This window comes from Peromyscus californicus, unplaced genomic scaffold, assembly GCF_007827085.1.
Source record: "Peromyscus californicus insignis strain IS unplaced genomic scaffold, ASM782708v3 Scaffold_1__1_contigs__length_55948999, whole genome shotgun sequence".
Classification (NCBI taxonomy): domain Eukaryota; kingdom Metazoa; phylum Chordata; class Mammalia; order Rodentia; family Cricetidae; genus Peromyscus; species Peromyscus californicus.
In genome coordinates, this window is record NW_026294492.1 from 46860133 (window position 1) to 46884257 (window position 24125).

The following is a 24125-nucleotide window of genomic DNA, read 5'->3' on the forward strand; positions in this document are numbered from 1 at the left end:
ATAGAAATACATGAAACTGTCAAAATGAATAAAAGCATCAGTAAAAACTAAAAAAAAAAAAACTCCAATTCTCTGCTTAATGAATATTGAGAAGTACGAGCCACAAAATTTCTATAAACAAAGTTGATGATGAGACTGTATAAAGATGAAAAGCACTTATTGCTCTTCCAAAGTACTGCAGTTTGTATCCTCGTACCAAACTCACTCAGCTCACAACTGCTTCTAACTAAAGTTCCAGGGGATCCTACACACTCTTCTGACCCCAGGAACTTACATGCATGGGCACACATACACACAACACAACAGACAGAAGCTATGAATCTTTGGAAAAGAAAAAGTCTACACAAATGACAACCAGAAAATGCCTAGTAACATAACCCTAATTACCAAGAAGGTTTTCCACTATACTTATATATATAAAGCTACTGTTCAATGAGACACCGCTTATGAATGTTAAAATAACTAGAGTGGGAAAAGGCTTTTCCACGATGCTTACATGTGCAAGTCTTCATTCTTCAGTGAATTCTTTCATGCCTGGTATGATAATAAACCTGAAGGAACAGCTTCCGATATACATTATATGGAAACAATTTCTCTCTGGTGCAAATCCTTTCATGAGTATTACAGTAAGAGGAGCTGGCGAAGGATTCTACAATTTTTAAGTGTATGAGATGTCTCTCCAGTATGGATTCTTACATGAGAGTTACATCAATTGAAATTGGCAAAGGTTTCTCCACAATGTTTACATGTTTAAGGCTTCTCTCCAGTATGACCCCTTTCATGCTTGTTACGGTAACCGGAACTGGTGAATGCTTTACCACAATGCTTACAGGCATAAGGTTTCTCTCCGGTGTGAAGTTTTTCATGAGTGTTACGGGAACTCAAAATGGCAAACATTTTCCCACAATGCTTACATGCATAAGGTTTCTCTCCAGTGTGACCCCTTTCATGAGCATTACACCAGATAGAACTGGTGAAGGCTTTCCCACAATGCTTACATGCATAAGGCTTCTCTCCAGTGTGAATTTTTTCATGAGTATTACGAGAACTCAAAATGGCAAAAGTTTTGCCACAGTGCTTACAGGCATAAGGTTGCTCTCCAGTGTGAATTCTTTCATGAATATTACGATAACTGGCTTGGGAAAAGGCTTTTCCACAATGCTTACATGTGTAAGGCTTCTCTCCAGTATGACTTCTTTCATGAGTGATAAGAGAACCCAAAATGACAAAGGTTTTGCCACAGTGCTTACATGCATAGGGTTTCTCTCCAGTGTGAATTCTTTCATGAACATTGCGATAGCTGGAATTGTTGAAAGCTTTTCCACAATGCTTACAAGCATAAGGCTTCTCTCCAGTATGATTTCTTTCATGAGTGATACACCCAGTCAAACTTGCAAAGGTTTTGCCACAATGCTTACATGTATAAGGTTTCTCCCCAGTGTGAATTCTTTCATGAATGCAACAAGAAGTGGGACTTGAGAAGGTTTTTCCACAATCTTTACATGCGTAAATCTTCTCTCCAGTGTGAATTTTCTCATGACAGTTACGAGACCTCAAAATGGCAAAGGTTTTGCCACAGTGCTTACATGCATAAGGTTTCTCTCCAGTATGAACTCTTTCATGAATGTTGCAGTAACTGGAACTTCTGAAGGTTTTTCCACAGTGCTTACACATGTAAGGCTTTTCTCCAGTGTGACCCCTTTCATGAGTGTTGCACCAACTAGAACTGGTGAAAGCTTTTCCACAATGCTTACATGCATAAGGCTTCTCTCCAGTGTGAGTTACTTTATGTTTCTCAAAACATGAAGCATATTGAAATGTTTTCCCACATTGCTTACAACTGTATTTTTTCTTTCCAATATGACCTTTTTCAGGGTTGATAAGGTTATTGGAATCAATAGAGGCTTCTTCACTGTGGTTGTGAACAAATGATTTCACTTCTGTATGGATTCCATCATCTTTTGGGCCAAATGTATATCTCCTTAATATGTTCTGATTGAGTTTATCACCACATTGTGTTCTGTCATGATGCTGATTAGAAGGGAGACTCCTAAAGTCTTCCTTACACTGCTGATTCTCATGAGATTTCTCTCTGGGAGAAGTTTCAAGTACCTGAAGTGATTCAGAATTACTGATATTTTCCCAATGTTTCTGATGTATAAAAGCTTCCTTACATTGAGATTCTTTCCCTGTAGTTTGATCTCTAAGATATACATGTGAGGATGAATGATCAATGATGTTTCTTACAAGCAATGGGCTTTCATCAACTATTACTGCAGGAGGGTTGTCTCCATTAACCATATTCTTTTGAATTGGATGATGGTTGCCATCACACTGACTATCATATTTATATTCACAGTCTTTCTCAACCAACTGAGTTCTGTAAGAAATGAGAAGACAATTACTTTAAACAAGGGAAATGTTGAAGGCTGGTTAATGTGGTCTACTACAACTTTACTATTAGAGAGGAAAGAGCAGAATACCTCCAAAGTTGAGGACAATGTAACTACTTGTCAACCCATCATATGTAAAGAAGTAGACTGTTGACTATGCTTCATTAAGTACAATGAATGCAGCAGGGTAGTAGTGGTATACACCTTTAATCCCAACACTAGGGAGGCAGAGACAGGCAGACTTCTGTGAGTTCAGTGCCAGCCTGGTCTACAAAGCTAATTCTAAGACAGCTAGGGCTACCGAGAGAAAGCATATCTCAAAAATCCAAAACCAAAAACCAATGAAACAAAAAAATTATGAAGGAGCTGTATCATAGTCTTAGAGATTAAGAACAATTCTTGCTCGTCCAGTAGACCACAGTTTTAACATGAGCATTCATGTGGAGGGTTCACAAATTCCTGTTGGTCTTGAGTTGAAGGATCTATTGTGTTCTTCTGGCCCCCGGAAATCTTTTTCCCACAGGCAGTGAACAAAGTATACATATACATACACATAAAATAATTAATGGATATAAATGGAATGAATATTCAGGCACACATCTTGGCATTAAGAGACAATCATAACAATCACATAAAGTTGTTGCATTTTGGCGTTCAAAATACTCAGCCTACATTGGTTAGTTTATCAACTAGACCCATCTTGGGTCACCGAAGAATAGGGACCCTTAATTGAGAAAATGGCTCAAAAACATTGGGCTGTAAACAAGTCTTTAGGAGCATTTTCTCATTCCTGATTCATGAGAAAGGGCTTTGCCCATGGTGGAAGGTGTGCCTCTGGGCAGGTGGATATGAATTTTATAAGAAAGATACCTTAGTAATCCACAACAAGCAAGCATTCCCCCATGGTCTCCAAATAGTTCCAGCCTCTGGGTTTCTGCCTATTTTGAGCTCCTGCCCTGCCTTACTTCCTGGACTATAACATGGAAGTGTAAGCCAAAATATGCCCATTGCTCCGAAAGATGACTTTGGTCATGGTGATTATAACATGAACAGAGAGCACTCTAAAACAGAAGTTGGTTACCAGGTTCATAGGGTATTACTGTGACAGAGCTGACCATGTGGTTTTTATGAAGACTGTGAAAATGACCAGAAACGCATAGGCTACAGGACCTTAGTCACCCAATCTCAGAGGATAATGAGTTGTCCCAGGAACTCAGAGGACAGGAATGCTGAGAACAATGTAAATGATGGAAGTTTGACTTCTCTAGTTTTAGGGATGATGGAATGTCCCTCAAAGGCTCTACTAGGACAGTTCCTGTGATATTTTCTATTAAGAATCTGTACTTTCTAATGTTCCATCATGCTATATATTGTGAGATTAAGATGATTTAGAGAGAAACAAGCCATGAAAGGTTCTGGATTAATAGTGTGGGATTTGAGTGTAAGGTAGACAAGTTAAAGGGTTTTGGTTAGTTTCCATCTAATTGTGGTTAGTTTCAATTTGTTAGATTCATTTTGTCCTCTCACTCCCAAATGTTAAATATAAATTCCTTTCTATTGACTATAAATTACCCCAGATTTCTGCAGAGATCTTTGTAGTCCTCTTCAATATTTTCTTCTAGTCCTTTCTCTAGAAGTAAACCCAAAGAATTCATTATGACATACTCAAGATTTAAAAAAATTATTACAATCTCGCTCTTACGACATGGGTATGCACACTAAAGTCACCACATGTTCCATTCAAGAATTCAAATCACACCACTACATATAGAAGCAAGAAACAGTTGTTCTATGACTGAATATGCAACAGGAGTAGGTTGTGTTCTTTACCTATGGACATAAGATTCAAAAATGTCTCTTTCATCACATCTCTGTAGAGCTTCTTTTGACTAGAATCCAACAAAGCCCACTCTCCTGAGGTGAACTCCACAGCCACATCCTCAAAGGTCACGGACTCCTAAAATAGTGCACATATTAAGATGGTTACTTTTCACTGACAGGCTGACAATATACAGAATCATCTAGGACTGAAGATTCTGAAGATACTTCTAAGTAATTACACAGATGACTGCTAATCACAAAACGTGTGTAGGATGCTATCTTGAGTTCTTATTGTAAGAAAGGCAGATGCACAGTCTCGGTTACTATTCTACTGCTGAGATGAGACTTCATGACCAAAGAAGTATTTAATCAGGGCTTGCTCACACTTTCAGAGAGTTAGTCAATGATTATAATGATGGGAAGCAGACAGGCATGGAGCTGGAAAAGTAGCTGTATGTTTTACTCCTGAAAAAGATAGCAGGCAAAAAGATGGACACAGTGCCAGAAATGGGCTTCTAAAACCTCAAAGACCACCTCCAATGACACACCCCCTAAACTGAGGCCACTTCTAATACTTTCCAATGAGTTCCACTAACTAAGGTTTCAAATATACGAGCCTACGGGGCAAGTCACAGCCGAAACAACACACACACACTTGAGATGAAGCATTTTGAGAACTGTAAAAGGATTATATTAGTGGAAGGAGGCAGCTGAGACACAGACAACTACACATCATTCTGTTCCTGATTGTGTGTGATTTGACCAAATGCTTCACAGTCATGCATTTTATGGAGTGTACTCTTCAACTGTGAGATGGAATAAATGCTTTCTGCTTTAAATCACATTTCTCAGATCCATTTACGACAGATGAAAAGCCTAATACAAGGATTATATTTTTTTAAAAGTGGGACCTTTGTTGTAAGCAAAACTAACCTGGTTCTCTGTTGGCATTTTGAACATGTTTTAAAAGAAATGTGGAGGAATTTGCAAGAAAATTCTCTTTAGACAAAAAAAAAAAAAAAAAAAAAAAAAAAATCCAGACCACACTGAACACAAAGCTAAATGAATCATTCTGGTAGACACTTCAAAGACAAAAATACTGAAAAAATGCCTACAGAGGAGCCATGTATCAGGAAAGTTCAGTGAGGAACAAGGACTCAGTCAGGAACTAGAGTAAGGGCCATTTCTGTGCTATCATAGTCAAGAACATAACTTCCTTCTGCCCTACATCAGAGAACTGGAAATGAACTTGATGGTACAGATTGTTGAGTACTTGGTAGAAGAAAAGAGCGTGAGCAAGCTAAAATCTGACACAAGGAGAGTGGCTGTGATTGATAATTAGGTTGATACCGAGCCCCGGGATAACAGTGAAGCAGCAAGCAGAGAAGACTGAACAACCTGGGACTCGGGTCTTGGCGTGGTCTCTGCACACAGTCCTTCTGAACAATGAGAACCCTGTGGTTATCCGTCTTAGAAAAATTCTCTTTAGTGTGTTGTATCTATGTCTGCTTTAAAAATAGCAACAAGTTAGTTCCTTTAGCAATGCCTTAGTAACTCCTTATTGTATTCAAATACCTTTTGGAAAACAAATGGGATATATGAAAAATAGACTGATGTGAAATCAAGTAGTTTGAGGTGTATGTATAAGGCAAACTGTATTCTCAAAGGAAATGTTCAAGAAGAGTTTTTCTTTTGATGTTTTCACAATTTTTTCTTCTAAATAATTGAGCCTCACAGTTCTAAAATCAGATGTCTATGGGAAATGACATGTGCGGTTAGCAAGGCTGACCAAATGCAATCCTGTCAGTCAAAACACTGAACCTTCTGTGTCTCTTAGCAATCAAATCCTCTTTCCTTCAAAGCCCCCCAAGATAACTGATGCCTTGGAGTATCCTTACTCATAGGGCCTACTGACACCTTTCACTGTGTATTTCTGACCTGTACTATGCCTTTGCTTTTCAATAACTAATTGAGTACTGGGCAGTTACACAGAGCGAAGTAAACCAATTCTCCTCTCTCACGACTAAAAATGTCTCTACCTACTTCCTACTCCATTTCCATTGTGATATTTATGTTCTCAATGGCTCACCAAACTAATCAGTTTGGTCAAAAACAATCATCAACCTGAGGTCTCCATGTCCTACAATATAGGTTAGTTAAGGATACACCATCTCTACTACGTTATTCACCAAGTAATGGATAAAAAATCAACAGAAGACAAGAAAAGTGGATTAATAAGTGTGGGAGACCAGCTGGCACCTTTTAAAGGGTTCCTATGAGGAAGAGAGAGGGATAAGAAGCTTCTAGATATAAAGATAGTGAAGAGGAGAAAAACAGAATCACAGGGTAGCTTTGGGAGGACCCGGATCAAAGTCCAACAGTCCCTCTGCCTCTTCAAAAGGGCTTTTTATAACATTCCAAGAAGTGGGGCAAAAGACCTCCCCCTTGCTAGACCTAAGCACACCAGACAGCCAAGTGTAGACCCTTCCAAATACCTGTTAACTATGCCCATGGTAAAATAATCCCCTTATGCAGCCCTGCTGGGTAAAGCAAGCTCAGATTATTGGACTCTGAGTAAATTCTCACTAGGAAACCTCTGTGGGTCTCTACAAATAAGTGGCTCTGCCAAATAACAAACAATATAGAACTCTTCTGTTTCAATTTAGGACAAGTTCTCCGGCCTAAGTCTCCAGCCACACAGAATTCATGAGAAGTGTTTAGGTTTTTCTTTCTCCCTTTCACTTTCGTTTTCTTCCTGTGTCAATTAGATCAACCACATTATGCTTGAAAATGTGTTTAAGTACTGAAGAAAGAAAAGAAAATGGGCATACAGAGTAAGAAAAAATAAATAAGTAAATAAATAAAGAGCTTGAAAATAATAAAAGGAAGTATTTAAAGAGCAAGTAAAGTAATATAAAAAGAATAAGCCATATAAGGACGGGAAATATCATAACACAGGATGTTTGGGCCTATATAATTCTTTATTAACTTTAGTTTTTTTGAATGCTAGTGAACAAAAAACAACAGCTACTGAGAGACATTGGATTTTGGGGAAAAAAAAACTGCTGAACTAAATAAGCCTATATATATTTTAAGGATGTCTTGACTTCAAAACGGAAGAGGAAATTTGTTGTGTTGGTGGAGAGGTTATGCCTTTGTTTCCAAAGGAAGAGAGAAGTTATGGGATTCCTTAAAATTAATAAAGAACAGATTTGACTATAGGAGAACTCCTGAAAATCTTGGCTGCAGATACAAAGAAAGAAACCAAGAAAAACTACCAGACAGGTGATGTATATGCTGATCCCCTGACATGTGAACAACTCTGACACTGGATGAGACATGATAAATTTGTTAGCTATAGAGTCTTAATAACTTATTATTATATGCCATCCTTTCATGAGGCCTGGAAGGTGATTTCTATTACAATTTTGTTAAACAGTCCAAACAGACTTATAAAGTTGACAGATGTCTTTTACCTGCTCAAACATAGAACAGAAAATCAACTTTAGCTGACTTGTGCACACCACAGAGTCCACACTTATGTTAATGCAGATACGTATGTTACATTTAAAAGTTTGTATGACAAGACAAGTAGCCCAGGTGATACAGTTTCACAAAAAGCCTCTGTTGCAGTTTCCTCAAAAATCTGCATCCAGAAGAACTTCAAAGCACCTAGCTGAGATGGTCCGGCCTCACAGACTACTGCAGCCAGGACTTCAGTTAAGTGTAATTTCCCAAAACACACAGACTGGACACAAAATGATACAGCTAGCTCTCCCAGGACTTAACCATTATCCCAAATTTCTGAGGGTCCTCTAAAGATGCCATTGTCCCCAGGCAGCAGGAATTAATTTTAAGAACACAATGCTCACATTCCCAAGAGATGAGATAGGTGGGTTTTGGTCATTCGGTGGATTACAGATGTTTGTCTTTATTTAGGGAGGTTAGTTGTGATTTGTTATTGGTTATAGTCAGTGAGGAAACTAAACACAGAAGGTTAAATTAAGGGATTTCTTTCTTTTTCTTTCCTCTATCCTTCTATCTCTACTATCTAGTGAAAAAAATAGGGGAGGGGATATAGGAATGACAGGATAAAAGGGGAGATTACAGAATCTACTTTTAAACTAAAAACCAGCTACTAGTCTCAAATATTTTATACTGGTATGGATTTTTGTATATTGATACAAATTTAAGATTCTTTTGTTATAACATATTGTATATATATTTCTACTCTTGTTTAAGGTATTGTACCTATGCAGCTCATTTAAAAATGTAATGTAAAGTTCTAGTCCTTGAAAGCTATTATTACAAACTATTTAGGATAACTATTTAGGATAATTAAGAAATGCAGATTAGTAGTTAGTTATCGATAACAATCAAACTTGTAGTCATTAGGTATGTTTTATAAGAATAAACAAAGATATATTTAGATAGGTGGTCTTCAAACACTTCACAGATCTACAGAATATGGAATTTAAAGTGTTTTAATAACATGAGTCTTTTCATGACAGTGAGATACGTCTGATCCTGGCAGCACCAATATACTTCAGAGAAGACGATGGGCATCGAAGAAATTCTATAGGGAGTTTGCTTTCAATGTGGCAAAGCTAGCCACTAGGCAAGAAACTCTTCTTGCCTCAGTTACTGACAGTATACTGTCTAATTGGACAAGCAAGACACAATGAAGTCTACTGCCAAACTTAGCAAAAACAAGATAGGACAGTCCTTCAAAATTCCTGCTTCACAGAACAGTCTGTAGATAATGTAGGCCTGTAGGCTGGGATGGATGCCCAATGTTGCAGAGGAACCTTGCATGACTGTCCAAGCAGCCAGCTGTTTCTGTCATTTCTATAGTTTTTGGAAGCTACTTGCTCTGCACATCCTGTTTACTGAGGTAATATTTTATCCTTCCCAGGTCACTGATGTGGCTGAAGACTAGACAGTTATAGTTTTACAGTTTTCCTTGTTACTAATTTCAGAAAAGAAACTCACAAAGGAGATATAAAGTTTATAAAGGTTGAGAGACATAAAAGCTTAAGCTGTTTATCAAGAAAATGTTTTAAGGTATAAAAAGTTATTTTTAGGTTGATAATGTAAGTTATACTAGAAAGTGATTTAGGCACAAAACTTTGGACTCACCAAGATAGGATAGATAATAGAGTACTTTCTCCAAAGTTGCCAAATAAAAATGGACTGGATATTGTGAATGTAATTCTTACCTGATAATTGTTCTCATTGTATGTAGTTTAACTGTGTTAGAGTCAAAAAAAATTTCCTTCTTTATTTTAGACAAAAGGGAGAAGTGTTGGGGGACATTTGATCATACTGTGTAACAATGTGTCTCTGTCCTTCTTTGCCTGCCTAAGGCACGGTTTGATAAAGAGCTGAATGGTAAATACTAGTCAGAAGAGGATAGAGGGAACTTCCAGGCAAAGGTAGGAACTCTGGGAAGAATCTGAGTGGCGGGGGATTCACCAGCCAGATGCGGAGGAAGTCAGAGGTACTGAGAAAAGGTAACGAGCTACACGGCAGAATGCAGGTGAACATAAATGGGTTAATTTAAGTTTTAAGAGGTAGCTAGGAGCCGGGTGGTGGTGGCGCACGCCTTTAATTCCAGCACTCGGGAGGCAGAGGCCGGCGGATCTCTGTGAGTTCGAGGCCAGCCTGGGCTACCAAGTGAGTTCCAGGAAAGGCGCAAAGCTACACAGAGAAACCCTGTCTCGAAAAACCAAAAAAAAAAAAAAAAGAGGTAGCTAGGAACAAGCCTAAGCTAAGGCCAAACTTACATAATTAATAAGAAGTCTCTGTGTCATAATTCACGAGCTGGTGATCCAAAGAAAGACCAGCTATAGGCACATGTACACATTAGAATTGTACTCAGCTAAGGAGAAAACAGAAATGAAATTTGCAGGCAAATGGATGTAGCTGGAAATGTAATTATACTGAGCCATGTAACCCAAGCACACAAAGTCCAATGCAGTCGGTTTCTCATATATATGGATTCTATCTCTGATCTCTCACTCATCTGTATCAAAACTGGACTGTGTGTCCAAAGAAAACAAGGAGAAGAAAGGTTCCATGAGATCTGTGAGTAGGTAGGAGTGTTACAGGGATAGTAGAATGCATGTGATATACAAATAAAGCGGCGGATGCAGGAGGAAAAAAACAAGCATGGAAAAGGGAAGAGAGGAGTAGTTTCGAGTATCAAGGTTCAGGAATATTTTCAGTTATGAAGTGAATTGCAGCAGATTCAAACCAATTCTGAGTGTGCTGTCTTGTCTGTCATTCACCGAATCCTTGCCTTCCTGACTACCCAAGCCCTGGTTCTTCTACGGTCGTGATACCCCCGATGGGCCAGTCTGTGGCATTCCCCCAGCTTCTCTGAGTCTATAAGGCCCAGACTTTTTGCCTCTTGGCCACTTGGTCCCCTTCTCTCCTCCTTCTCTTCTCTTTGTCTCTTGCTCTCCCTACCCTTTCTCTTCTAACATGGCCCAGGTCATTGCGGACCACTCCAGAGGCCCCTGGCTGGGCTGTCTCTCTCTCATATTTACAATGAACCTTCTCCTCCACCACACATGGGTGTAGTCATGTCCACTTTTATTTTTCATTCACCTGCCACCCAGGATTCCAGGAGCCCAAGGCATACTCACCATTTTGTGCATCTGATGTGTCTAGATGTCCTCCTGAAGACTCCTGCAGTCAGCAGAACACACAGTCACCCCAACAGGTGCTCAGGAAAATATTCTTTGCTAAGCAAAACAAAATAAAACAGCACTCAGGGTAGGAGCAGGTTCCAAGTAGATTCAAGCACAGGAACCCCACGGGGCTTGATAGGAAACCTGAAACATTAGGAATGAGTTAAAAGCCCATGACATTCTCCCACTTCATGTTTCAATGTATCCATTTCCTGCCAATATACTTAAAACACAAAAACAAGGGAATACAATTACTCAATGGATAGATAAAATAGACATACACAGCAGGAGTACTCCACTTAGGGCTCACAGTTATGAAAAGCAGTCCCTGAATTTCAGAAAAGGTTTTCTTTGCATAAGGCCATGAGGAAACCCTCCATCCACTAAAGTAAACATTCCCAAATCTCAGGATCTCACAGTCGGCTAACGAAGAGCCCACAATGGTCATTCTCTAATGATGATGCAGACACTAAACGATTAACCCTGAGACTTCACCATGCCTGCTTCTGCTTTCATGATATTCCCAACAGTAACTGCACATTAATATTAATTGATTTCATTTCATGTGTATAGATTTTTTTTCTGCTTGGTGCCATCCAGAAGGCATTGCATTCCCTGAAAGTGGAGTCCCAGACTGTCATGAGTTATCATGTGAATGCTGGGAATCAAATTCCGTATTCTGGAAGAGAAGTCTGTGCTCTTAACTGCTGACCCATATCTCCATCCCTTATTCACATTAAGATTTTAACAAAAATAAACAGTAAAATTCACCAATACTTTCTTCAAGTCTATCAAATTAGGTCTCGAAACATGACCATCACAGATGCTCTTCATATGAAAGATCATTTTGACTAATCTTAGTCATAATGTGACAGAATGTCTTCCCAGATAAGCAACCTCCATCTTGGAGAATTCCTAAGTGCCCACTTGCGTAAGATGATCACAGCTGGGCTTGCTGACTATTTACAATCCCACATGGAGGGATGGAGGAAGGCACAAGACTCTCATCCGAGGATCCAGGCGGTGAGCTCTGGAAAGGGGATAAGATATATGGGGGCAGGGGAGAATGAAGGGGACAAGGACTGGGGTGGGACACTCTTTCTGCAGCTACTGGGAAACTCATCCCTGCTGAGTGAGGCTTTCCAGGATCAGCTAGCTGATCGAGGAATGGCCAAACTCCTATAAATAATCTTTATCATATGCACTTTAAGGAACCCAATCAACCCATAGGTTCCCTAGGATGAACTGTGGCAGAATCCTGCCTCAGTTTGCTGTTTGGGTCTTGGGAAGAATTGCTTTACATCTCCCTTGGGGAAAGAATTTTAGCAACACTTGGCTTGTTGGCTGGACATGTTATCCAGCATGTCATACTCTATGACAGCAACAGCAATTAGGTTAAGACATCTGTCTTCTTCACTGGGATGTGAAAGCCAACATTTCCCTGACCAAGATCCTGTGAGAGCTGAAGTTATGTTTTACATTTTAATTACCGGGCCTAAAAGATCCATAAAACAAAAATCCCTCTAACCTGTAAGCCCCTTGTCTAAGGACACACATTTCCTGAAATGCTTATGACTACTGTTTATGCAAGTAAACAAGCCACGATTTTGCTCCCCTAAACAAGTTCCTTTGACTCAACTATACTGGATATGCACATGTAGGCAGGAGGTAAGCAGGCAGGAAGCATTTCAGGAAATATGCATGCCCCTGATTGAACCTGGTGGGAAATATGTGGCCTTATGGGTTTGCCTTGATGAGCCTCTGCAAAATGTGACTTGTTGCCATTTTCTGGGAACCTGGGAATGGACTGGGCCAGAGTCCATCCACCTTGGCAGTATCTAAATAAAGCTTGCTTCAAATTTGGCTAAAAAGTTGTGAAAGGACCAAGCAGATGCCATAACAGGCTGCTCAGTCTTCTCTTAGAGATCAGGCCTCAATTTCAGTTTCCTGAGACTTGAGCAAGCAGTCTCTGGGAGGGCCATGAACAAAAGACATAGTCCTTGCAGTAGCTCCCTTTCTGCACGTACTCTGACTGCTCAAAGTTCAGCCAGATGTTTACTGTCTGGGACCCCTCAACAACTTAGAGTTATGTGCATGAGTCAAGGACAGAGCCTAGACCACTGAGCCAGCCCCCACAGTCAGTACGTGCTAGGCCAGCCAGCCCCCATGGCAGCTCAAGGACAAAGCCTGGGATTTGTCCTGAACAGCCCCCAAAATGATAATTGTAACCCCCAACCAGTAAATTCAAAGGTTATATACCCTCACTCAATTAAAAGAGAACAGAGATAAAAATAAACCAATCCGAGTTGCACCCGTGAAAACCCCCCCAAAACCACCCTGAAGGGCTTGCAGTTTTTGCCTTTAAAAAGCTAGCCTTACAAAGAAAGAGCAACTCCTCCCTGCCTCACTGTATTGGGTGTAGGAATGAGTTCCCTGTCTAGACTTGTATCTACAGAATAAACCTTGCTGTTGCATTCTGGATATCCACAGTCTTCGGTGGTCTCTTTGGGGTTGTGATCTGGGCATAACAGTTGCAGTAGTGTCTTATTATTGACCTGGTAGAATTAGCAATACATGGAAACAGCCATGCTCAGAGCGACAATGTGACATGTGTAGAATTGTGAAAAACAGACATCTCCTGTGGAAATCAATACTTTACAAAATTAAGATCTCTCAGAAGGAAGCCAAGCCTGATACCATTCACTACCTGAAGGGTAAAGAAAGTCAGTATTTTTTTTTTCCAAAGACTGCAATCTTGGAAATTTCTGGCTACAAAATTCACACTCCCAATTCCTTCCATTTAAAACAGCTAAAGCAAAACAAGCAACAGCAACAAAAATATAATGCCAACACCATGAAGCTCTTTGTCAGCCGTGCTGGCCTTCTGCACATTCACCAAAGTTACAAATACTTTCTAGAACTCCAATTTGGGCCTTGAAAAAGATCACTGCAAATAAATAAAATGTGAAGCAAATTTATATTTCTGTCTTCAGACTGGTACCTTTGACCAACTGCATGCAGGAGAAAAAGAAAACATTGTTGTCCATTATCCCTTAAAAAAAAGAAAAGAAAAGAAAAAGAAAATTGGATGAGGTGTTAAGGGTAGACACTGCTGCTCTGTGAAAACTTCTCTAACACCAGGAGGCATAGGGTTCAATTCAGAGGCCGACCAGATGGGGAAGGGGAAGGGAAGACAGGAAGGAAATCATAGGTGATGAGAGGAAACAATCTGAATCAGCACAAACACAAGCACAAGCACAAGCAATCATAGGTGATGAGAGGAAACAATCTGAATCAGCACAAACACAAACACAAGCACAAGCCGAGAAGGGAAACTGCACAGACCACCCACGTCCACACCCAGCACAGTGTGGACGCAGCATCACCAACCTGCCAGTGTTGCCAAGATCTGTGTAGGTGCAGGTTCACGGCAAGGACTCACCCAAGAGCTGGGGATTACAAAGAAGCAGCTTTGCCAGAACAGAATCACATTATACAGGTCATCCAGACAAAGCAAGTAGAGAAATGCTGGCACTAACTCATGGTATAAAATAAATGAACTAAACAGACACTTACTGAACATTTCACTCAAATACAAAAGAATATACCTCCTATTCTATACATAATTTTTGTATAATATTATAGGTCTAGCCTTAATACTATAGTATCCCAGGGGGCCCAGAAGTGACACTACCAGTGGGTGGGAATGAATCTAGACACATGGAGCTCTTTCATTCAACTCATTTATTCAACCGCCACCATCACTCTGTCCAAAATTCTCTGCCTGCTTCTATATCTTTTCCAAGACAGCAACACCTTCATGTTTACAATACAACACAAGAATTGCAAGGTCCCCACCAGAAGCTTCCTGACAACTTCATTTGCAACCCAAAAAGGGGAAGAGAATAAAGGAAAAGTTAGAGAGGAGCTGGAATAAGTCAGAGAAGGAATTTATGTGCTAGGAATATATCCTTACTGCGGTTAGGTAAAAACATTACAAGTCTACCATAAGTGTGCTCAAACTACAAACTCACAGGTGATAGGGTGAAGAAATCTATAGGTCACTAAACTAAAACTGCCACTGTTTTTCTCTGCTGCCGGTTTTCTGACGGGGGGGGGGGGGGGGGGGGGGGGGGGGCAATGATAGCTAGACAATTTGCATCACAGCTTGAAGCACCAGGTGAGAGGCAACCCCTTTGAGCTAAGAAGTTGCTCTGGGGCAGTGGAAGATCTGAACTTGATTTGCACAAGAAACAAAGCTACACACCTAGGAGACCAGGCGCTTGGCCTGGGAGCCGAACTGTCTCCGAAAGGAAGGTTTACCTAGTTCAGGGGCTTCGGGCGCCTAGCAGGTGGTCTGGTAGCCTTTCTGTTCCTCTCTCGTCTTTTAATGATTTGTTTGGGGCTGGTCCTATCTTTGGATGTGGCTAAAAGGAAATATTTGCAAAAGGCAGATACCCAATTCAAATGCTAAAAAAGGGAGTCAGGAGCTCAGCGCCAGAAAGTTCTGCCTACTTGACTTTATCCAAGTACTTTGAGCATATATGCCAGAGAGGAGGGTTCACACACATACACACATTCTGGGAGAATTATGAGCACAAGGAATTCATAGCAAGACGCAGCTGAATATTAAAGCTGTGTAACACCAATTATTCCGTGATAAGTAGCTTTCTATTTGACAGACCCTTGGCCGGTCAAAGTATAGCTTATTATATACAGCTGGACTTTCTATTTCATATCCTTGTGGCTCGTGACACATAATGGAACTTTCTGCAAAATGACTACATATTTGGGCACAGAGCAAGTCTGCAGAGAAACAAGAAAATTGAAATAACACCCTACATTCTATCTGAGCAACATGAATTGAAATTGAATATTAATGACAGAAAGCTTAACTTCATAGAATGTGAACAACTGTCTACATAATAAACAAGTATATGAAAAAATTATACAATTTACATTAATAAAAAAATAGATCAAGACATAAATCCAGAAATGAAAGACTTTCTAGAATTGCATGAATAAGAATATACAACATACCCAAACTTATGGAGTTCAATGATGGCATTTCTAAGGTCCACGTTCATAACAAAAATTGCCTCCACAAAAAAATTGGACAGATCTCAAAAGAGTAACTTAACAGTACACCTGGAACACCAAGAAGAAATCACGCTCAAAATGAGTAGAAGACAATATGTAATCAAACTCAGGACTGAAATCAATAAAATACAATCAAAAAACAATACAAAGAATCAGTGAAATAGAGTTGGTTCGTTGGGGAAAAAAATCATTGACAGACCCTTACCCAAATTAACTAAAAAGCACAGAAAAGAACCAAATTAACACAATTAGAAATGAAAAGGGATGCAAGAAAACCCTTTGACAAAATCCAACAACTCTTCATGATAAAAATCCAGGAGAGACTGGGGATTCAAAGGACATGCTCAACATACTACAGGCAGTTTGTAGTAAGCCCCTGGGCAACAATAACCTAAATGAAAGAAAGACCAAGACGATCAGTTCCACAAAAATCAGTAACAAGACAAGGCTGTCCGCTCTCTCTAGAACTATTCTAGGTAGTCTATTTTTTAAAACTGAGTTGAGTACCTGATATTTAGTTGTTTTATTTTTAATGTTATACATCTTCTGTCAGATGTATACCTGGCATAGATTTTCTCCCATCCTGTGGGCTGCCTCTCCACTCGGTTCTCTTTCCTTTGTTGTCCAGAAGCTTTTCAGTTTCATGAAGTCCATTTGCCTGACTTGTCTTATTTCCTGAGCTACAGAAGTCCTATTTAAAAATTCTTTATCTGTGCTTGTAAATTCAAGTAAACCTATAGATCTAGCAGTTTCTGAGTACAACATTGCATGGTGAGGACACTGAACAATTTGGAGGTGATTTTTGTGCAAGGTGAGAGATAAGATCCTAGCTTCACTAGCCTGCAGCTTAAAACTACATGAAGATTCTATCTCTCCCCAGTCAAAATGGCCTTCAAGAGGAATACAAAGAACAACAAATAGTGGCATGGATGAGGGTCACAGGGAACCTTCGTAAATTGTTGATGGGAATGTAAAGTAATAAACATAAAGCAGATTTAAGGGAAACCAGTCAGTAGGTCTCTCCAAACACTAGAAATGGTCCTGAAGACGGCTCAACAGTTAAATGCACAGGCTACTCTTCCCAGGTCTCAGGTTCTATTCTCAGCACTCAATCTCACAGCCATCTCTGACTCCAGTTCTAGGGGATCCAACATTCACTTCTGGACTTCAAGAACTCTACACGCAAGAGGAGCACACTGACATACATGAAGATAAAACACCAATACAATAAAAACAAATATTTTTTTTAAAAACTCAGATTTACCATATGACATAGCTACACAGCTGCTGGGCATATATGCAGAGAACTCTATCATAGTAGAGATACTTGCATATCCATGTTCATTGCAGCTCGATTGACAACAGCTATGAAATACAATCAACCTAGTTACCCATCAACTTACAAATGGATAGTGAAAATTTGGTATATATGTACAATGTTATATTATTCTTCTGTAAAAACATGAAATCATAATACTCTCAGAAAAAGGGAGGGAACTAGAGAAAATTCTGAGTGGGGTCCCCTGTGGCCAAAAAAGAGAAATAGTGAATGGCCTTTGTCACATGACATTCCTAGTTTCAAATGGTTTTGGCAATGAGTACATGAGAATAAAGAGCTAGAAACAGGCTATTATTGAATGGGAGGATGTATGGGGAGGGTGAATATAGGTAAAATCAAAATAGAGAGGGGAATACTAGAGACAGAGTTTTGAAACAGGTGGTGGAGTGACAGAGATGGGTAGAGGAGGGGCCAGAAGGCTTAAATGAAATGAAGTGTGCGTGAAGAAGTTACTTGGGAACCTATGATCTTGCACGACAACATAAACACATATGCATATCGTCAGTGGGGATAGTAGTCCATATGTGATCTGAATGAACAAGGAGGCTGAAGGTTTAAACAGGGATGAGGACAGAGTGTAAAGGAAAGGAGGGTTAGGAACTGGCTTAAAGAAAGCTATACATGGGGCTAGAGAGATGGCTCAGAGGTTAAGAGCACTGGTTGCTCTTCCAGAGGTCCTGAGTTCAATTCTCAGCAACCACATGGTGGCTCACAGCCATCTATAATGAGATCTGGTCCCCTCTTCTGGCATTCACCAAACATGCAGGCAGAACACTGTGAACATAATAAATAAATAAATAAATACATAAATACATAAATAAATCTTTTTTTAAAAAAAGAAAAAAAAAGAAAGAAAGCTAACCATGTATTTTAAAGCCTTATGAAACACTACTTTGTAAGGTACTTAAAAATAATTTTTGTGGGAGGAAAAGAGAACACCACTATGAAGTCCTGATGGACATAGAAGTCTCTGTGTAGGCCAAGCTATGTACTTTGTATGTAGACCATCATAGCCACAAACCCACCAAGCTCTGAACAAGCAGATATTACCACCCATTACCATTAGTGAAGAAGCTAGTCCCAAAATGGACTGAGGTGTACCTTGAGGCACCAGTCCTTACTGAAATCCTAGTTTCGGTTGATGCTTCTAGGGGAGGGAGAGTCACTTGTCTTTAGAAATGTGGCCACTGGTAGATTCACCTGTCACAGTGTATGACCCCATGAACACTGTAAATGAGGGCTGCACTAACTGGATTCAGTGGGGTAGAAGTAAATTATTTAAAGAAATAGGAGCTGTCTCAATACTTTCATTTTTCTATCACTAGCTTAATCTATGTTATTCTGAAAATAGTTCCTCATTTCTTTACCCATCAGTCCTACAGGTGCTGAGATTTCAACCATGAGCCATTATGATCAGCAACACCTAATATTTTGCATCCCTTCAATAATGGACTCACAACTATTACACACCATTTCTAATACGGAGTTCCTTTTCCTGTAGAGGAAATAAACTTAGGTCTCATATTCTAATGTTCTGTCACTGTCCTCTAACCAGTGTACACAAACACACGCACACACACACACACACACATGCATACACGCACACACGTGCTCACACGCTAGCATGTGCACTCACAAGTAACTGATATTTAAACTGAAATCTGTAATGACAATTTGTATGCTTTGTTGTATAACAACTTTGTTGTGATAAGCTAGGTTTTGCTTAATATTCCTTCTTTAAGAGTTATTTTAATTTCAGAAGAGGAATGTCTGCTGAGACAGTCTGTCTCCCTTGAGCAAATAACTTCAGGAAGAAGAGACTACATTGTGGTGGTATTGTATTCCCCAAAGTATTGTGCACCCTAATAAACTTATCTGGGGTCAAAGACAGAACAGCCACTAGATACAAAGGCTAGAAAATGGTGGCACTCACACCTTTAATCCTAGCTCCAGAGGTAGAAATCCCTCTGGATCTCTGTGAGTTCAAGGCCACATTGGAAACAGCCAGGCATGGTGACACACGCCTTTAATCCCAAGAAGTGAGTCTTTAACCCCAGGGAGTGATGGAAAAAACAGAAAGATATATAAGGCGTGAAGACCAGAAACTAGAAGCATTTGGCTGGTTAAGCTTTCAGGCTTTGGAGCAGCACAGTTCAGCTGAGAGCCATTAGAGGCTTCCAGTCTGAGAAAACAAGAGCAGCTGAGAAGTTGGCCAGGTGAGGTAGCTGTGGCTTGTTCTGTCTCTCTGACCATCCAGCATTTCACCCCAATACCTGGCCCCGGGTTTGATTTTATTAATAAGAACTTTTAAGATTCCTGCTACACTACATAGCAGCACATAGCCCAGGAAGCTGCATCAACTTCCTCAGTCCCAAGCCCCTTCCAGGGCCCTCCCTATAAGGGCCCCAGGCAGCTTGATCCCAGTGCACAGCAGGAAAGTCAGTGTCATTTGCTGTCTGTGCTAATGACCAGTGTCCTCTGCTGTGGTCAGACTCTGGTCTCTTTCCAGCCTTTTGTCTCTTCATTCTGCAACCTAAATTCTAACACTACTGAAATTATTAATACTTTTTTCTACAAAGAAGTTAATCCAAACAAAAAACAAAAAAGTACTGATTAAGTACTCCTTCATGCAATTTCTTCTATTTGGAGAAGCAGCCTAGAGCAAAACAAAGAAAGAACAATCCAATCCCAAGCCTATGACCCCCTTCACAGAGCTCTTAAAGGGCAAACCTGGGAGAGTGCTTCAAAAATGCCAATTTTTGCCTCAGAAACAGGCAGCGCAGAAAAAAATCTAATTAAAAAATTCTCTTCCTCTGAGACTGGGAATTTTGACCCACTCTTACAAAGGGAATAATCCATTCCTCTTACCATCATCATTTTTAAAAGAACAGGGCGGGTGTGCGAGCACACACACACACACACACACACACACACACACACACACACACTATAAGGAGTTGTGGGGGGCGGGGAATGTAGCTTAATGGCAAAGCCTGTGTTGAACTTATGTCAGGCCTGGCTTACTGTTCAGTAGTACTAAGGAAAGTGTAAAATCATAAACGTGATGACAGGAAGAACCTAACGCAGCACAGACACACCCATAAGGGACACCGCCGAGGTCCCTTCACACCACAGACCGGACTCAACGTCACCAACCTGGCAGGCAGCACAGGGCGGGAGGCCTTGTGCACAGCTGTCTGCTTTGCACACAATCCCAGTGCTTTGGGAAGATCAGAGCTAGTGTAAGAGTCCAGGGCACAGTCTACACATGGCCAGGGGAACACCCAGGTCTCAGCTCCACAGCCTCAGCAATGGCACAAACATACAACCTACAATTCCAGAAGCCTTGGACAAACTCACCCTTTCCTGCTTCTGAAGGATCAGGGTGTCCTCCCTATAAACCTAAAATCAACAGAACACAATGTGGTACAGGTCCAACGTAACACACTTCAGCATCTACACTGGATTCAAACCCAGTGGCAATGGTGTGGCTTTCTGAATATCCATGCACCTCACTGGACATTCAATGAAGGGAATTAACAGCATCCCTGATTGATGAAAGAAACTTAAGGCCTGGATATTCCTGACTGGAGATCCTGAGGCCAAACCCAATACAGATGGGGTAGAAGGAATCCCTAGGTCTGTGCAGACACAGGAGCAGAAGGGGCCTGCTATATAAACTATGCAAACACAAGAGTTTGGAATAAGGTAAACTCATTTGAGGCGTTTTCATACCTTATGTTTCAACTCATCCATTTTCTAATGTTTTTTAGTTAAAATATTATTTAGCTGGTATAATACTTGGTTAAACCTTGACAGTGAATGATTTTATATAAACTTAAGTCTCAATATGTTAATTAGAAATATGACATTTTTTTTTTTTTTTTGGTTTTTCGAGACAGGGTTTCTCTGTGTAGCTTTGCGCCTTTCCTGGGACTCACTTGGTAGCCCAGGCTGGCCTCGAACTCACAGAGATCCGCCTGGCTCTGCCTCCCGAGTGCTGGGATTAAAGGCGTGCGCCACCACCGCCCGGCTGAAATATGACATATTTAGTGGAAACTATTAGCAATTATTTTGAAGAAACATAATATTTGGGGGTATATTTTAAGGATATTAATTACTTAAGGGAGTCTGAAATCACAGGACTAAGTTATTTTCTCAATCTTTACATTTTAGGAATCACAGAGGCTAAAGCTGTCCACAGGGCTAGGGCAGGTACAAAGTTCTGCAAGCCTGAAGAGCTCCAACCCTATTGAAGATGTGTACGTACAAAAATGAATACTGACTCATTGTGGTGAGAGTTTAAACTGCTGGAATTAATAAGCAAATCAGTGTGCACTTGCCTCAATAGCAGGAAACAGAAATACTATTTCACCAAGGTATAAATTTCTCTGAATATAATGAAAACACTCAAAACACTACAACACATACATGCACACACATGGTCATTCCTGCTCTAGTCCCAATAGCTAGAAAATGAATCAGCCTGGATCTCCATCAGCTGATATCCATGTGATGGAGATGCAGCATGTAAACACAATGATTTCCACTCAGCAATGAAGAAAATTGAAATGAAATTTCCAGCAAATGGTGTAAGTGAAAATGTAATTACATTGAGTCAGGTAACCAAAGCCCACAAAGTCAGGCATGGTGATGCAAGACTTTAATCCAGAATGCATGAGGCAGAGGACGGTGATCTCTGAGTTCAAGGTTAGCCTGATCAACACAAGGAGATCCAGGGCTACAAAGAGAAACCCTGTGCCAGAAACAAAACAAAACAAATGAATACCTAAAGTCAGGTGATGATGGAAAAACCCTGTCTCAAAAAAGGAAAAAAAAAAAAGAAAGAAAGAAAAAATAACAAATTATAAATTAACAATTAAATGAATATCAAAATAACTATACACTGAAGCATAACAAATATATTATAAATGTGCTCCACACTCAAGTCAACATTCAAATAAAGAACATTTTTCTCCACCAGGTAGAAAGCACACTTGTCTTTCTCTCATGAACACTCTGAAGGTTCCCAAATGGTCAGAAATTACACTACCTACATAAACCAACTGTCTAGAGGCAAAAAGAAAGAGATGAAGTATTACTTTTTCCCAAGGCCTGAAAATTGACACTCCCAATCCCTCTGTTTAAAGCAGCTTACAGCAAAACTACCCCAGCAACAAAAATACAATGCCAGTTCCACAAAGCTCTTAGCCAGTTTCACTGGCCTTTTCTGCAAAGTTGTGGAAACTTTTCAAAATTCCAATTTGGGACTCTAAAAAGGTCACTGCAAACCAAAAGTGAAGCAGATTGAAATTTCTATCTTTCTCCAGACTGGTAATTTTGGCCAACAGCAGTCAGGAGAACAATTAAAAATTCTCACACATTATCATTTTTAAAAAATGGAAGAAAAATGCAAACATTATACAGGATGAGTTTTGTAGGAAACTTTTTTTTTTTTTTTTTTTTTTTTTTTTTTTTACTTTTTTTGGTTTTTCGAGACAGGGTTTCTCTGTGTAGCTTTGGTGCCTGTCCTGGATCTCGCTCTGTAGACCAGGCTGGCCTTGAACTCACAGAGCTCCACCTGGATCGGCCTCCTGGGTGCTGGGATTAAAGGCGTGCACCACCGCCGGCTGTGGGAAACTTCTTTAATAGAAGGAGGCATGGGAAACAAGCTAAGAGAGACCAGATGGGAGAAGTGAGTGGAGAGAGGAAAAAACTCCAAGGTGATAACGGGAAAAAAAAAAAAATCAACCACTCAAAACGGAAGCACAAGAGGAGAAGGGAAACTTAAGGATCACCCCTGTTCCATACGCAGCACAATCTGGACCAACCCGCCAGCGCTGCAAAATCTGTGTAGCACAGTTCATGGCAAGGAGTCACCCAAGAGTACTGAGGATTGCGGGGAAGCAGCTTCACCAGGACAGAAAAGTGGGGGGTCGGGGGGGGGGGGAGATTGGGGCTCAAGGCTCCCTGTGGGGTGCACACTTCAAGTGAAAGTGGGCATAGGCATTGCTGGGCCAGACTCTACCTTCCAGTGGACTGCTCAGCACCAAGGGAAACTCCAGGTGCTGGCGCTGCAAAGGAGCTACTGTCCCAAACCCGCCACCCAAGATTCCAGGAGCCAAGGGACACTCACCATATCGTACTTCCGATGTGCCTCGGTGTCCTCCCAAAGAGAACTGCAGTCAGCAGAACACAGTATCGCCTAAAACACACCATCGCCTAAAACAAGTCCTCACAAGGACCCCAGACTAAGCAAAGCGTTAAAACAAAAAAAAAAAAAAAAAAGGCTTCCGGGTCGCACACAGACTATCCGTGCTCCTGATTGGGCAGTTCCTTTTATACTGTCGTCCCTGATTGGCGAACTATACACTAGCCGCACCTAAAATATCTAAACATTTTAGAAAAGGTCAGGCGAAAGCCCTACTGCCAGCCCGTTTAAGGAAGGCAGACTTCTGTGAATTCAGAGGCATTAAAGGCTACATGGTGACTCCCTGACTCAAACCAAACAAATATGCCAGAGACTGTGGCAGGGTTTCTCTGCGTAGCCCTGGCTGTCCTGGAGTTCACTTTGGAGATCCGCCTCCCTCTACCTCGCAAGTGCTGGAATTAAGGGCATTCGCAACCACGCCCTGCTAATGGCAGGCAATTTTTAATTCCTGAAATGCTGGGGCAGAGGCAAGAAGATCACTAAATTGAGGCTCACTTGGTACAGAGAACTTCAGGATATATTACCCAAAGAAATCCTGTTTAAAAAAAACAAACGTATATACAAAC

The 24125-nt window shown here is 40.5% G+C and overlaps 1 protein-coding gene across 1 annotated transcript in view; it reads right to left on the reverse strand.

The window, feature by feature from the left end:
- The window catches only part of LOC128115700 (zinc finger protein 709-like), a 65336-nt gene extending 41706 nt beyond the window's left edge, over positions 1–23630 (reverse strand). The window contains exons 1-5 of the mRNA XM_052746681.1: positions 23485–23630; positions 10865–10963; positions 4224–4350; positions 3966–4023; positions 497–2380 (exon numbers count right to left, since the gene is read on the reverse strand). Coding sequence (XP_052602641.1) covers positions 751–2380; positions 3966–4023; positions 4224–4350; positions 10865–10876 — 1827 coding nt within the window. The 5' untranslated portion in view covers positions 10877–10963; positions 23485–23630 and the 3' untranslated portion in view covers positions 497–750. The remainder of the gene's footprint in view (positions 1–496; positions 2381–3965; positions 4024–4223; positions 4351–10864; positions 10964–23484) is intronic.
- Positions 23631–24125: the final 495 nt, after the last annotated feature.